Here is a 12,737-nt window from a genome sequence, read left to right as displayed (position 1 = left end):
TTTTTTTTTTTTTTTTTTTTTTTTTTCCGCCGCTCCGTTTCCAGCAGCCTCGGCGACCCCCAGCTCCCCTCCCCGCTTTAGCTCGCCCCTGCCCCCCGGGCCCCCATCCCCGCTGTACCATGCGGCCAGGTGGGGCTTACCTGACAGTACAGGTAATAGAGCCCGGCCCGCACGACCAGAAACTCCCCGCTCTGGCGGTCATAGCGCAGGGGGTTGGAGCTGTTGATTTTGGCCTCCTCCCAGCCGCGCACCGTCCCGTCCATACCTGAAGGGGGGTGTTCAGCGATCAGGACTTTCTCACCCTCCCCAGGGGCCCGTTGAGGACATAAGACTGGGGGTCCCCCTTCACCCAGAAGAGGCAGAGACGGCGCGGGCCCAGGGAGCCCGCGGTGTGACAGAAGTGTGTGAAGACATGCGACGTTTACACGGTCTGTGACCAGAGCAGTGAGAAGCAAGGTGTCACCGGCCACTTCCGGGGAGAAGAGCCAGACGGAAGAAGCGCTGGGGGCTTTGGTATTTTGTGTCTCTGCTGTTTGCCTCTGTCACTCTGAGAACGTCTACGTACCGCACTGGAATCATGTAGTACTTGGATTACGAACATTAAAAATAAGAGAAGGGCACCCCAATGTCCATCGCACGATGAATGCATAAAGAAAACGGTGGCACGGCCACATGTTATTCGACCCTTAAAAAGAAAAATGCTGCCCTGTGGGACGAACCGAAAGCATTACACTAAGTGAAAGAAGTCCGTCCCAAAGGACCACATGTTATGGGATTTCCATGAAATTCCCAGATAAATAAATACACAGACAGAAACTAGATCGGTGGAGGCTTAGAGCTGGGGGTGGGTGGGAGAAATAGGGGTGTTGCCTAAAGGATACATGGTGTCTTTCCGTGCTGAGGGCTGCACAACTGTGTGAACAGGCCAAGACTAAACACCACCCAACTGTCCACTTTAAGTGGGTGAATTGTACGGTACTGTGAAGTCTAGCTCAATAAAACCGTGCCAAAAAATAAAAAAGCCGAGAGCTAAGGTCATGGCCAAGAAGACGAATATAAAATGACGGAGCAGGACCTCAGGTGGCTTCCCGGGTCCTCCCCGGGCCACCCCGGTCTCTCTCTCCACTCCAATCTCAATGACACAGGGGGCTAGCTCACAGGACACCTGCTGTCTTCCTGCCCCCCCACCCCCCGCCCCTGCACACAGTGAGCCCCTTCCCTCCATCAGATCCCCACTCAGCTGACAGCCCTTCCTTCTCTGGCCCCCCAGGTCCAAACAGCCAGTCCTAGCCCCACCTGTCGTCTCTTCCCCACCCCGTTTCCTTCATAGCCGTCCCGGGCACGGGATCATCCGGCTTATTTACTTATGTGCCAGTGTGGGGTCCGACCACGGCCTCCTTCTCGCTACCGTGGCATGGCACGCAGGGCCAGGCCTGCTCTGAGCTGGCACCCAGCGAAGGCTGGTGGGAGGCCAGAGGGAGGCGGTGAACAGGGCCCACAGATCTGGCTTTGTCTGGATTCGCCGGCGGCTCTCCCGGGCCTCACTAGGCAGCCACCTTGCCCAGCCCTCCCTCATCCTCACCCACGTGAATCCCCAGCATCCAGTTCCTACAGGTTCTGCCACCCCAGTCGCTGGGCCCTCTCCCTCCCCAGCCTGGCCCCTGCCACTCCCGCGGGGGCTCTTCCCAGCCTCCCTCCCGGTCGGACTCCCCGTTTGCCTTCTTCCTGCTACAGCTGATTCCCTACACATGACCGCACAGCGAGGTTTCTAAAATGCAGGTGGGAGCCTGCCTCTTCTTGCTCTGACCTCAGAATGCCTTCCAGACTCCCTTTGTGGCCTGGCTCCCTGTGTTCCCCCAAGCTCCCGGCCCACGCTGTCCATGAGCACTGCCCTCCAAGCACACGGAGCTGCTCGTCTTACTCCTGGCCAACTCAGGGCTTTGGCACAAGTGGTTCCTTCTACCTGGAACGTCCTTGAACCCTCGTCCACCTTTGATTCCTGCTTCAAGGCCCACGCCTCCTGGGGGAAGGAGTCTCTGACTCCACTGTAAAGTTGTCTTCCTCTGTGCCACTTTCCTTGTTGTTCTCGTCGCGGCGTACTGTAATTCCCAAATTTATATGCTTGTCTCCTGTCCTAGACGGTCATCTTCTGAGGACAGGTCTGGGTGTCATTCCCTGTGGGCGCCGAGCCCGGTCCTTACCAACAGCAGTTCTCAGGTCCTTACCAACAGCACGTTCTCAGGCAGCGGGGGAGTGAATGTCTGGGTAAGTACTCAACTAAATGGTCCATCTGGAGGGGAGAAGGGCTGGCTCCGGGGCATGAAGAGTAGGGGGAGAGGAGGGAGGACATTCCCCACTTTGGAGCCGGCTGCAGGAAAGGCCGGTTGGCCAAAGAGCATGGTGTGCCTGGGCCTGCGGTGTCACAAGCACCGCCTCACGTGGGCATTCTTCACCGCCTGGCTACTCTCCTCTTGCTCTGGTTCTCATCGAGGCAAGGATTTTGTACCCTCTCTCCTGGACCCACCTGCCCATCTTCCTCATTGTCCAGAGGACCCAGAACTCGTCAGGCAAGGGCTCCCTCACCTCCCCCGACCAGAGCCAAAAACTGACCTGTGCTCACATTCTCCACGGACCCTATTGTGATGATGGGACGATGTGTCCCTCCCTTCATTCTGGAACCCACCCCTTGCCCCCTTTCTGGACACTGCCCTGCGGGTCCCCCCTTCCCCTGCGCTGGGCATGTCCAGTCCACAAGCACACTCTAGCGAGCTTCGAATCCTGGTCCCACCACTGAGTATCGTCATGACCTCGGACAGGTTAAGTAACCTCCCTCTGTAAAATGGAGCAGATCAGAATATCTTCCTTTTAGGACCCGCTAGGAGGTCTATATGAACGGGACATTCCGTCGATGTTAGCTAAGATCCCTGCAGTACTGCTTATCCCCAGAAGGACTGAATTTTTCCTCCATCCACATCTCCCTCCAGCCACTGGCCCATTGCTCTGCTCATCACAGAGAAACTTCTGGAAAGGGCTGTCGCTATCTCCAATTCCTCTTTCCCATTTTCTCTTAACCCCGTCCACACTGGCTTCTATCCTAACTGCACCACTGTAGCCACCCTGGCCAAGGTCACCAGCTGACTTTTAAGGTTACCAAACCCCCATGGTCAAATCATGTGACCTCTCAGCTGCATTCAGCACAGACAACCACACCCTGTTGGTGAGACCACGTCTTCTCTCAGATCACAGGACACCCTCCTCCCCGGCCTTCTTCCCTTCTGTCGGACTGGTTCTCAGTCTCCACTGGGTTCTCCTCTTCTGTGACACTTCTGGATGTCTGAGAGCCCCCGGGCCTCACTCTTGGGGCCCTTCTTCCCCCTCGTGTCTCATTCAACCCTAGAGCTCTAAACACCATCCGTATGGCCATGGCTCCTGACCGTAGGCATCCCAACCCAGCCTTGGCTGGGCAACTATGTCCAGCCACCCGCCTGGGGCACTCCCTCATTTATCATCACTTCTCCACTTGTTCATGAGATCTGGAATTCCATTATTAATTTACGTACCTCCCAACCTATTTCTTCCCTGGTAAACCCCACCTCCATAAAATGGCATCATTATTGCCAAGGATGCCCAAGTGAAAAATCCAGAAGTCGCTTTGGATTTCTTCCCTTCCCCCGCACATCCAACCCATAAGCAAGGCCTGTCTTCAAGCCACACACCGAGTCCCTCTACTGGCCTCCATCTCAGCTGCCAGACCCCCTATACCCAGCCACCCTCCTGCCTTGTCTCCTGGCCTGTCCCACGGAAGGGCATTCCAGGTGAGGGCACAGTGTGTGCAAAATTCGGAAGAGGCACACTGGTGGGGAGAGGCATCAGGGCAAGTGTGGAGACTGCATAAGAGTGTACAGGGAGAAGGGGTGGAGAGCAGCCCATGGAGACGCTGCAGCCAGGCCGAGGAGCAATGGAACAATGACAGTGAGTCCGGAGGGCCTTAGCGGGGCACGAGTAAGGAGGGGCAGGGGGCTGGGATGGGGAAGGGGCTAGAGACTGGGTGTGAGGCTCTGAGGTCATGGTGCTGAGATGGGAGGTGGGGTAGGGATGGAGAAGGAGCACAGCAGAAACACTTCAAGAAAAATGGTCAGAGCGTGAAGACTCACGGATTACGTGGGTGGGGGAAGAAGAGGGAAGACTCAAATGTGTTTCTTGCACAAGACCGAAGGCTGGTGGTTGGGTGTGGGGAGTCTGCCTGGGTTCTCACGCCTGGGTCACAGACAGGGACCAGGTTTGGGAGCTGAGAGAGCCCTGAGGATTTTCTTGAACTGGCTTCTGGGGTTCCCAGGCTGAAGGCGGGGAGGGCAGCGGAAAGTGAAAGGTTCTGAGGGCCCCCTTTTCTAGGAGGCCAGTGCTGTGGGGGTCAGGGGAGAGCTCAGAGGTGGGAGTGGGGTCTCACCAGCCTGCGCTCGGTCCTGTCCCGGTCGTGGGTGAACTGTAAGGCACAGGAAAGGGCCGTTGAGACCCGCCCCGCCCCACCCCTGCACCACCCGTCTCCCCGGGCACGGCCCCCCATCACCCACCTTCATAGTGGGCAGCAACAGCTCTGCGAGCCCGAGGCTTCTGGCCTTTGGCTGCTGAGAATCAGGGAAAGAGAGACAGGGAATATAGCGCCCCCTTATTCTGGGGGGCCCCGGAGCCGCTCCCCAGCTGCGCCTCCCTCTCAGAGCCCCAGCATCCTTATTCTTGTCCGGACTCCCGGCCTCAGAGCCGCAGGCCACACCATCCCCATAAGCAGAATGACTGCATCATTCATCACCCAAACTGGGTTGTTTCTGAGAGCAAAAGGCTTGCTCTTAATCTCACGGGGTAACAGTCAGTGGGGACAGCCCCGTGCAAACCTGGACATAGGGTCACGTGGTCATCCCATTCCCAAGTCTCTCTGCTTCCCGGGGCCCTGGCCTCCGCCTCCTCCCCCACCTTGTCTCCATCAGGACCCCACAGGTTCTCCTAACCCTGGGCCATCCCCTCCTCCATATCTGGCCTAGGGTCTCAAGTGAGAAGCAGATCCATGAGATGGGAGTGGATTATGAGAGAGAGGGCCAGAATTCTAGGTTTGCAGCTCAACTGATTAGCTGCCTGACTCTGAATCCCCCCACCTAAGCCTCAGTTTCTCCATCCCCACCGTAAGTGAAGATGAGGGTTTTGGCTCTGCCCACTCCGTGGGGCTGTTACGCTGAACAAAAGCAATAATGAACGCAGAAACCACCGCAGACCGGCCACTATGATTATTCCCGAAGGTCAGATTGAGGGATGCTCACCGGTTCTGCGAGGCCGAACCAGCCGCTTCAGGAAAGGCCCAGGATCCTGGCTTTCCTCTGCCTGGGGATGCAGTTCCTAGGGGAATTAAGGGCAGGGCTAAACCGGGGTCTTGCGGGGACTACCAGAGACTAAACTGAGACCGACAGGGGGCCCCCGTCGGGAGAGGCACCAGCCAGCAGCAGGCACACAAGCCTTAGGGAGGCAAAGGGGAGGCCAGGTCCTGGGGTCAGGCCCCGGCCTCCACCCCGCCCCCCAGCCCCTCCGCCACACAAAACCCGCACAGACCCTTCGGCGCACTCGGCACAGCGCACACGCGCCCACACCCGGTCGGCGTGCACAGTGGGCACACACCCTGCACGCACCAGCAGCATCCCTCCTCCACGGCAGGCTCCCCCCACCCCATACCCCCACTTCACCCATAGCCAATAAACACTCCCGACTCAGGTGACACAAACCCCTTCCACACAGCCGGCACCCTCCCTCTCTCTCCGTCCCACATACGCATGCACGGCGGTGCACACCCCCGCACACACGCAGTTGGCACGGTCAGGGCACACCCTGCGCCCTCGGCTCGCGCGCACTCCCCACGCCCAGCAGCGCGCGCCCGGCACCCACGGCCACTCACCGGCGGGTCCGGGTCCTCCTCCGCCACCAGCTCCCCCTGGGAAGGCTCCTGCTGGGAAGGAGGCAGCGTCACCCCGTCCTGCTCCACCTGACATCTCACCCTCCACCCATCTTCCTGGCCCCGTGCCCTCGGCCCACCCGGCCCCATCCGAGGCTCCGCAGACTCGGCGCCCCGCCGGCCCCGGGAGGGCTGCGCCGCGGGGGCCTCACCTGGGCGGGCGGCGATGCCCGGCTCCCCAGGCTGACCGCGGCCAGCAGGAGGCCGAGGCAGGCCAGCGCCAGGCCCAGGCCCAGGAGGAGGCCCGCGGGGCCGGGGTTCGCGGGAGGGGCCCCGGGCGCGGCCGGCCGGCCGGGGAGCGGGAGCGGGGGCGCAGCGCGCGGGGACTCCACCCAGGCCCGGGTGCGGTGTGTGGAGGGGAGGCGGCGGGACTCCCGCGCCTCCGACGGGACCAGTCCTGCGTCCGGCCGGACTGGATTTCGGGCCCGGGACTGGGATGACCCTGCAGTGGGGTGAAGGCCGAGAGCCGTTTGGATTTTATCGGCTGCAGAGAAGGACAACCCTTCCGTGCACGAAACTGGAAGAGAGCCTGAGGACATCATTCACACGGGTCATGTGCTCACTTCTTTCGGCAGATGAGTGGGGAGTTGATCAAAACTTCGGCGGCGTCCTGCGGTAGAGAGAGCTAGCTTCTGGCCCCCCCTCGTGCCAGCCTCCGCCCCCAGTTAGCGGGTTCCCTTTATGCCTCTCTGTGGAAACACAGGCTTCCGCTAAGCATGGGGCTTAAGTGAGTTCAGCGGGAGTTCCAAGAGCCCGATGCATGAAATTGGCAAAAGCTGGACTCCTTCTGCCATGAAAACACTTAGGTGAACAGCAACACCCTCAAAAATGCATTTAACCTGTAACGTTCACTAATGCACGTTTGCAGTGAAAAGTCCTGTTGCAAGAGTAATAATTAGCTTGGGTGAAGCAGTGGTTCTAACTAAGGAACTTTCTGGAAAGGCTTCTGCCTTGCGGCTCTGCTCAGTCTTACGTCTCCCTGCATTCTGGTCTTGTTGGTTCCCTTCGTGTTCTGGAATCGGCTGAACCCCCTCCCTGCCTCAGGGTCTCAACGCCTTTATTCTCCTTACTTGGCACACTCAGACCACCCTCTCCCCCAGTTAGTCATTTCGGAGAGTTTTCCAGACCATCTTTCCTCATGTGGGTCCGAGCTGCCCACGTTGTCCCTTCTGGTGTCCTCTCTTTGTCAACTGTCACAATTTGTAATGACAGGTCTGGCTACTCTCTCCCCGTCGACATCCTAAAGTATAACGTCTATTTCCTGGTTTCTGCTTATTGTCTGTGTCTGAAATGGAAATTCCAGGAGGATCTTATTCACTGTGTCCCCGCACCTTGTCAGATGCTGGTTCCCCAAATATAACTAGAACCAGCTGTTGATAAGACAAAGAGTTTATTGCTTGTCCCTCAAAGGTCTGACAACGCCTTATAGGGAGATGGGCAAACCCACGAAATTTATTGAGATGTTGTTAAAGTGGGTCATTCCAAGCTGTGGTAAGAGTGGGGATTGATTAGGGTAGGTCAGGGTTCAGGTGGATTCATGCAGAATTTACATAGCAAAGTGAGGGGCTCAAACAGTCTTAAGGTGTAAACCGTCAGTTGATAGATATTTCTTTTTTTTTTTTTTTAAGATTTTATTTATTTATGTGACAGCCAGCCAGCCAGCGAGAGAGGGAACACAAGCAGGGGGAGTGGGAGGGAGAAGCAGGCTCCCAGTGGAAGAGCCCGATGTGGGGCTCGATCCCAGGACTGTGGGATCACGCCCTGAGCTGAAGGCAGACGCTTAACGACTGCGCTCCCCAGGCGCCCCAAGTTGATAGATATTTCTATTGAAAATCAGCTGATTTTTTAAAGTAATCTCTATGCCCAATATGAAGCTTATACTCATGATCCATGGAGATCAAAGGTTCCATGTTCTTCCCACTGAGCCAGCCAGGCACCCCTGATTGATTGTGGGGTTTTTCGGCTTTTTAATACAATCTCTAACCCAATGTGGGGCTTGAACTCACGACCCTGAGGTGAACAGTCGCACACTCTACAGGCCTACGGACAGAGCTAGTCGGGCCGCGGAGAGTCAGCTGATGTTTTCCATTGAAGAGTTGATGCGTCTTTCAGGAAGTTCCTGGAATAAGCAATCAAGTTAATTTGCAACATTCATCTTCCTGGGCGAACAAACGTCTCTTGGAATACTCTTTACACCAATGAAGACAGGAACAGTCATGTTCACAGAGATGTAAGTGTCCCCGGCTGGTAGTTTCAGCTGTCACCCTGCAGTGACTCAATGTTAATGTATGTTCAGTACACATCTGTTGGGTGACTGAGCTAAAAGCTCCAAGGGGACAGGGACCACATATGTCTTCTGTTTATCCTTGGTGCCCAGCACAATGTCTGGCAAACGGGGAGCACTCAGTAAATATTTCTGGAATGACTGAACAGACAGATACTTCATTTGGGATTCTGGTGGATGACATTTGGAACAGGGAGAAAAGGAGGAAGCCCGAGACACTTTGATGGAAAGCCCAGAGGGAGTTCTGATCATTTTGGGGATCTATATAACTTAATGGCAGTGATTTCATTTCATTGTACTTCAAACTTGTGACTTTCCTTCTCACACACAAGTGTCTCCGTGTTACTCTGTGCTTCATGGCTGTGGTCGGGGTCATTGGGGTGCACACAAATCACGTGGAAAAGGGACGATGCAGGGGCGCCCGGCTGGCTCTGTTGGTTAAGCGTCTGCCTTTGGCTTGGGTCATGATCCCGGGGTCCTGGGGTCAAGCCCCACGTCGGGCTCTTTGCTCACCGGGGAGCCTGCTTCTCCCTCTCTCCCTCTGCTGCTCCCCCTGCTTGTGCTCTTTCTCTGTCAAATAAAATCTTTAAAAAAATAAAATAGAATTATATAGAAATAAATAAAATAAAAAATAAATAAGCAAGCAAGCCCTGTCTTTGGGACACAACCCTGGTATTCAGTAAATACTTCCATGATTTCCACTGAGTTTGGTTAATGAGCCATCACCACAGGCCTCCATCCGTTGGCATACTGGGTGTGTGGAACAATTAGAAAGTAAAACAGGACGTCTGACTCCAGGTCAGGCATTGTCCTTTGTCTCCAATCCGTCCTCAGGAAAAGTACAGAATACAAAAAGAAGCAAGAGCACAAAGACGAGGGGGTCTGCCGGCCAAGCCTAGTTCCTTAGGCTGCTGAAGAGATACAATTTCCCCGATCCGCAGGCACAGGAAAGCGGGGAGAGGTGGGAGTGAAATTCTGGAAATGAGTGAAGGTCTGCAAGACAGGCCAACAGCACCAGCTGATGACCCCACTTCCCTTCCTCACCCAGAAGGCATGTCCCTCCCTCAGACAGGATGGTGGAGAGCTTGTCTCCAAATAAATTGAACCAGTTGTCTGAGGGACGTTAAGCCTTCTCGTACGGATGTGGGCAATCCAGAATAAATAGTTTTTTATTCCAGCTTTTGGGGTGACCCACCATCTGACAGCTGACCATCAGCCTTCCCCACCCCAGTTGAAGCTCTTCAGGGAATGTCTTTTTTTTTTTCTTTTAAGATTTGATCTATTTATTTGACAGAGAGGGCATGAGCAGGGTGAGGGGCAGAGGCAGAGGGAGAAGCAGACTCCCCGCTGAGCAGGGAGCCGGACGTGGGACTCGATCCCAGGACCCCGATATCATGACCCGAGCCAAAGGCAGATGCTTCACCGACTGAGCCACCCAGGTGCCCCCAGTGTATGTGTCTTATCCCATCCTAATCCACGAGGAATTCCCAGGCAGAATTTCCAACCAGAGAGAATTCTAGAGGAAAAGCAGTATAATTTACATACCAGCAGAGGAAACCCGGGATACCCTGGTAATTCTTTATGAAATACTACCAATGATCACCACACATGTGAGAACCAAGAACATGCAAAGACAGACAGACAGACAAGAAGATGGGCACTGGAGGCAACAGGGAAACATGCATCACTCATTTATTGTGTTTCGCTTTCTCACACTTTGCAGACATTGTGTTTTTTACACACTCAGGGTTTGTGGCAGCCCTGCATGAAGCCAGTCTGTTGGTACCATTTTTCCAACAGCATTTGCTCACTTCGCGTCTCTATGTCACAATTTGGGAATTCTCACCATATTTCAAACTTGGTCACTATATATTTATTGTGGTGAGCTATGATCAGTGATTATGACTTGCTGAAAGCTCAGATGATTGTTAGCTTTTTTTTTTTTTTTTTAAGTAATCTCCGTACCCAACGTGGGGCTCGAACTCATAACCTGGAGACCAAGAGTCACACGCTCCACAGACCGAGCCAGCCAGGCGCCCCAGCATTTTTTAAGCCATATAAGCTGTTAGTTACTAGCTATTGCACACTTAATAGACCATAGTATAGTGTAAACATAACTTTTATGTGCACCGGGAAACCAAAAAATTCATTTGACTTGCTTTATTGCCGTGGTCTGGAACTGAACCCGCAGTAACTGTGAGCTGTGCCTGCCAGGCGGTACTGTACAAACAGAACACGTGATATACTTAAAGGTTTCAAGAAGACAAAACATCCATCACGCAAGAAGAAGATGCTATAGGAAAAAGGAACAATCAGAAAACAAGAAATATTTCTCTGTCTAAAAATGTGGTTGCAAAAATAGCTAATTTTTTTTTAGTAATCTCTGCCCCCAACATGGGGCTCTAACCCATGACCCTGAGGTCAAGAGCTGCTTGCTCCATTAACTGGGCCAGCCAAGGGCCCCCCCACTCTTGTTTTTTAATCCTTCTATTAAACATTTTATTTTTATGGGAGCACCTGCTGGCTCAGCCAGGGGAGCGTGTGACTCTTGATCTGGGACTTGTAAGTTCGAGCCCCACGTTGGGTGTAGAGATTACTTAAAAATAAAACCCTAAGAGTAAAAAAAAAAAAAAAAAAAAAAAAAAAAAAAAATGAAATTGAGAAAAAACTCTAGGGGCATCTGGGTGCCTCAGTCGGTGAAGCACCCGCCTTCGTTCGGCTCAGGTCGTGATCTCAGGGTCGTGGGATCGAGTCCCGCATCGGGCTTCCTGCTCCACGGGGAGTCTGCTTCTCTCCGTGCTCCTCAGCCCGTCAGCCCGCTCATGCTCGCTCTCAAACAAATAAAAAAATAAAAAATAAATAACAAAGAATCCCAGAAAATTAATTTGAATAAAATGGAGGGAAGAAAAATACCTTACGAACAAATAAGATCATTTCCAGAACCTTCATTCTGGAAGGCAATGAACGGGCAGCAGCTCTTTCTGCCTGCAGGTCCTGTCCCCATGCTTTAATAAAATCACCTTTTTGCACCAAAAAAAAAAAAAAAAAGATAATGAATAAAAAATTAAATATGTAGATACTTCCTCATGAAATTTCACAATGTCAAGACTAAAGGGATTCAAAATAAGAGTTTCTAAAGAGAAAAAAACAATTCCTCTCAAGGAACAAGGACCAAAATGTCTAGATTTTTCACCAATCGCACCAAATCTTAGAAGATCAAAGAGAGAAATGCCTGCAGTTTCCGAACAGGGCCTCGATCACCTCCATGTTGATCTGGAACTTTCTGATTGTGTTCTCCTTTCCGGCCCACCTCTCAACTCTGGCAAAAGACCCTGCCGGCAAAGCATCACCTGAGGGAACCGAAATTATGTCTCAAGCGATAAGCACTGCCCTGAGCCAGCAGGACCCCACCCACGAGTGACCGCAAGATAGTGAGTGACTTTGACCTTTGACCTTCATGCCAGCCGCACCGCCTGCCCGCACACTCCGACCCTGGCCCCACATCTTCCTCCCCTAACCCTCCGAGTATTTTCAGCGCCTGGGACACAGTGTTTGAGACGCCAGTCTGCTGTCTTCCCGGGGCTGGCCTCACTGAAGTCTTGTTTCCCCACCGCCCGTCTCTTTGCCTTTGGATTTTGTCAGCGGCGAGAGGCCGAACCTGGTCCGTTGGGGACCCCCAGAGCCAGGTGCTCACGCACCCCTGATCCTGGCTACCATTTGAGAGAGAAGAATCTCTTTCCAGCATTCTGGATGGAGTCAAACGACCCCCAAGTGTAAGGACAGGATAAAGACGAGTGCTGACGCGCAAAGTTGGCCTCCGCACACCCTTGCCTAGAAAACTGTGGCTGTGTTCCCCACAATGTGGGAGCCACCAGAAAAAAGACGACAGGATATTCAGGAAACAGTGGCTCTCACTCGGAGGAGGGCCAGGATGACAACTGAGCGGTAATGAGTTCTTGGAAGAGGAGGCAAAGTGGGACTTGAACTGACTAAATGTCACGGATCATAACTTGAAAAAAAGAAACAAGGGCACCCGGCCTGCTCAGTCCGTGGAGCCTGCGACTCTTGATCTCAGGGTCGCGAGTTCAAGCCCCATGTGGGGCGTAGAGATGACTTAAATAAAACTTTAAAATTTTTTAAATAAATGAAGATATGAAACAGGTAAAGCGTACGAGAAGAAAGAAAAACAATTAGAATCTCTAGGGAAATTCCAAAACTGAAGCAGAAACTGTTTTCCCCCTTTTTTTCCTCAATATTTTATTTATTTTTATTTTTTAAAGATTTTGTTTATTTGACACAGAAAGAGAGAGACAGAGCACAAGCAGGAGGAGGGGCAGGCAGAGGGGCAGGCAGAGGGAGAGGCTGACTCCCCATGGAGCAGGGAGCCCCGGGGCTCGATCCCAGGACTCTGGGATCATGACCTGACCTGAAGGCAGACGCTCAACCCACTGAGCCACCCAG

The 12,737-nt window shown here is 53.6% G+C and overlaps 1 protein-coding gene across 1 annotated transcript; it reads right to left on the bottom strand.

Moving 5' to 3' along the window:
* Window positions 1-77: 77 nt before the first annotated feature.
* Window positions 78-7,132, bottom strand: LOC117796995 (tumor necrosis factor ligand superfamily member 12-like). The gene is made up of 7 exons (XM_034647270.1): window positions 7,120-7,132; window positions 6,145-6,434; window positions 5,936-5,983; window positions 5,310-5,385; window positions 4,572-4,625; window positions 4,448-4,483; window positions 78-265 (listed from the first exon to the last, which is right to left on the bottom strand). Exons 1-7 carry the CDS (start codon window positions 7,130-7,132, stop codon window positions 78-80), a joined length of 705 nt encoding a protein of 234 aa, XP_034503161.1.
* Between the last annotated feature and the right edge of the window lie 5,605 nt (window positions 7,133-12,737).

This window comes from Ailuropoda melanoleuca, chromosome 17 (genome assembly GCF_002007445.2).
Source record: "Ailuropoda melanoleuca isolate Jingjing chromosome 17, ASM200744v2, whole genome shotgun sequence".
Classification (NCBI taxonomy): Eukaryota; Metazoa; Chordata; class Mammalia; order Carnivora; family Ursidae; genus Ailuropoda; species Ailuropoda melanoleuca.
This window is presented reverse-complemented; position numbering and strand designations above follow the sequence as displayed.

What these genes read in the sequence shown, in the direction of transcription:
- LOC117796995 (XM_034647270.1), bottom strand. An exon ending in AGGAGGACCCGGACCCGCCG is followed by an intron (nt 5,386 to 5,935) that starts GTGAGTGGCCGT and finishes TAATTCCCCTAG; the next exon opens with GAACTGCATCCCCAGGCAGA. An exon ending in TGTTGCTGCCCACTATGAAG is followed by an intron (nt 4,484 to 4,571) that starts GTGGGTGATGGG and finishes TGTGCCTTACAG; the next exon opens with TTCACCCACGACCGGGACAG.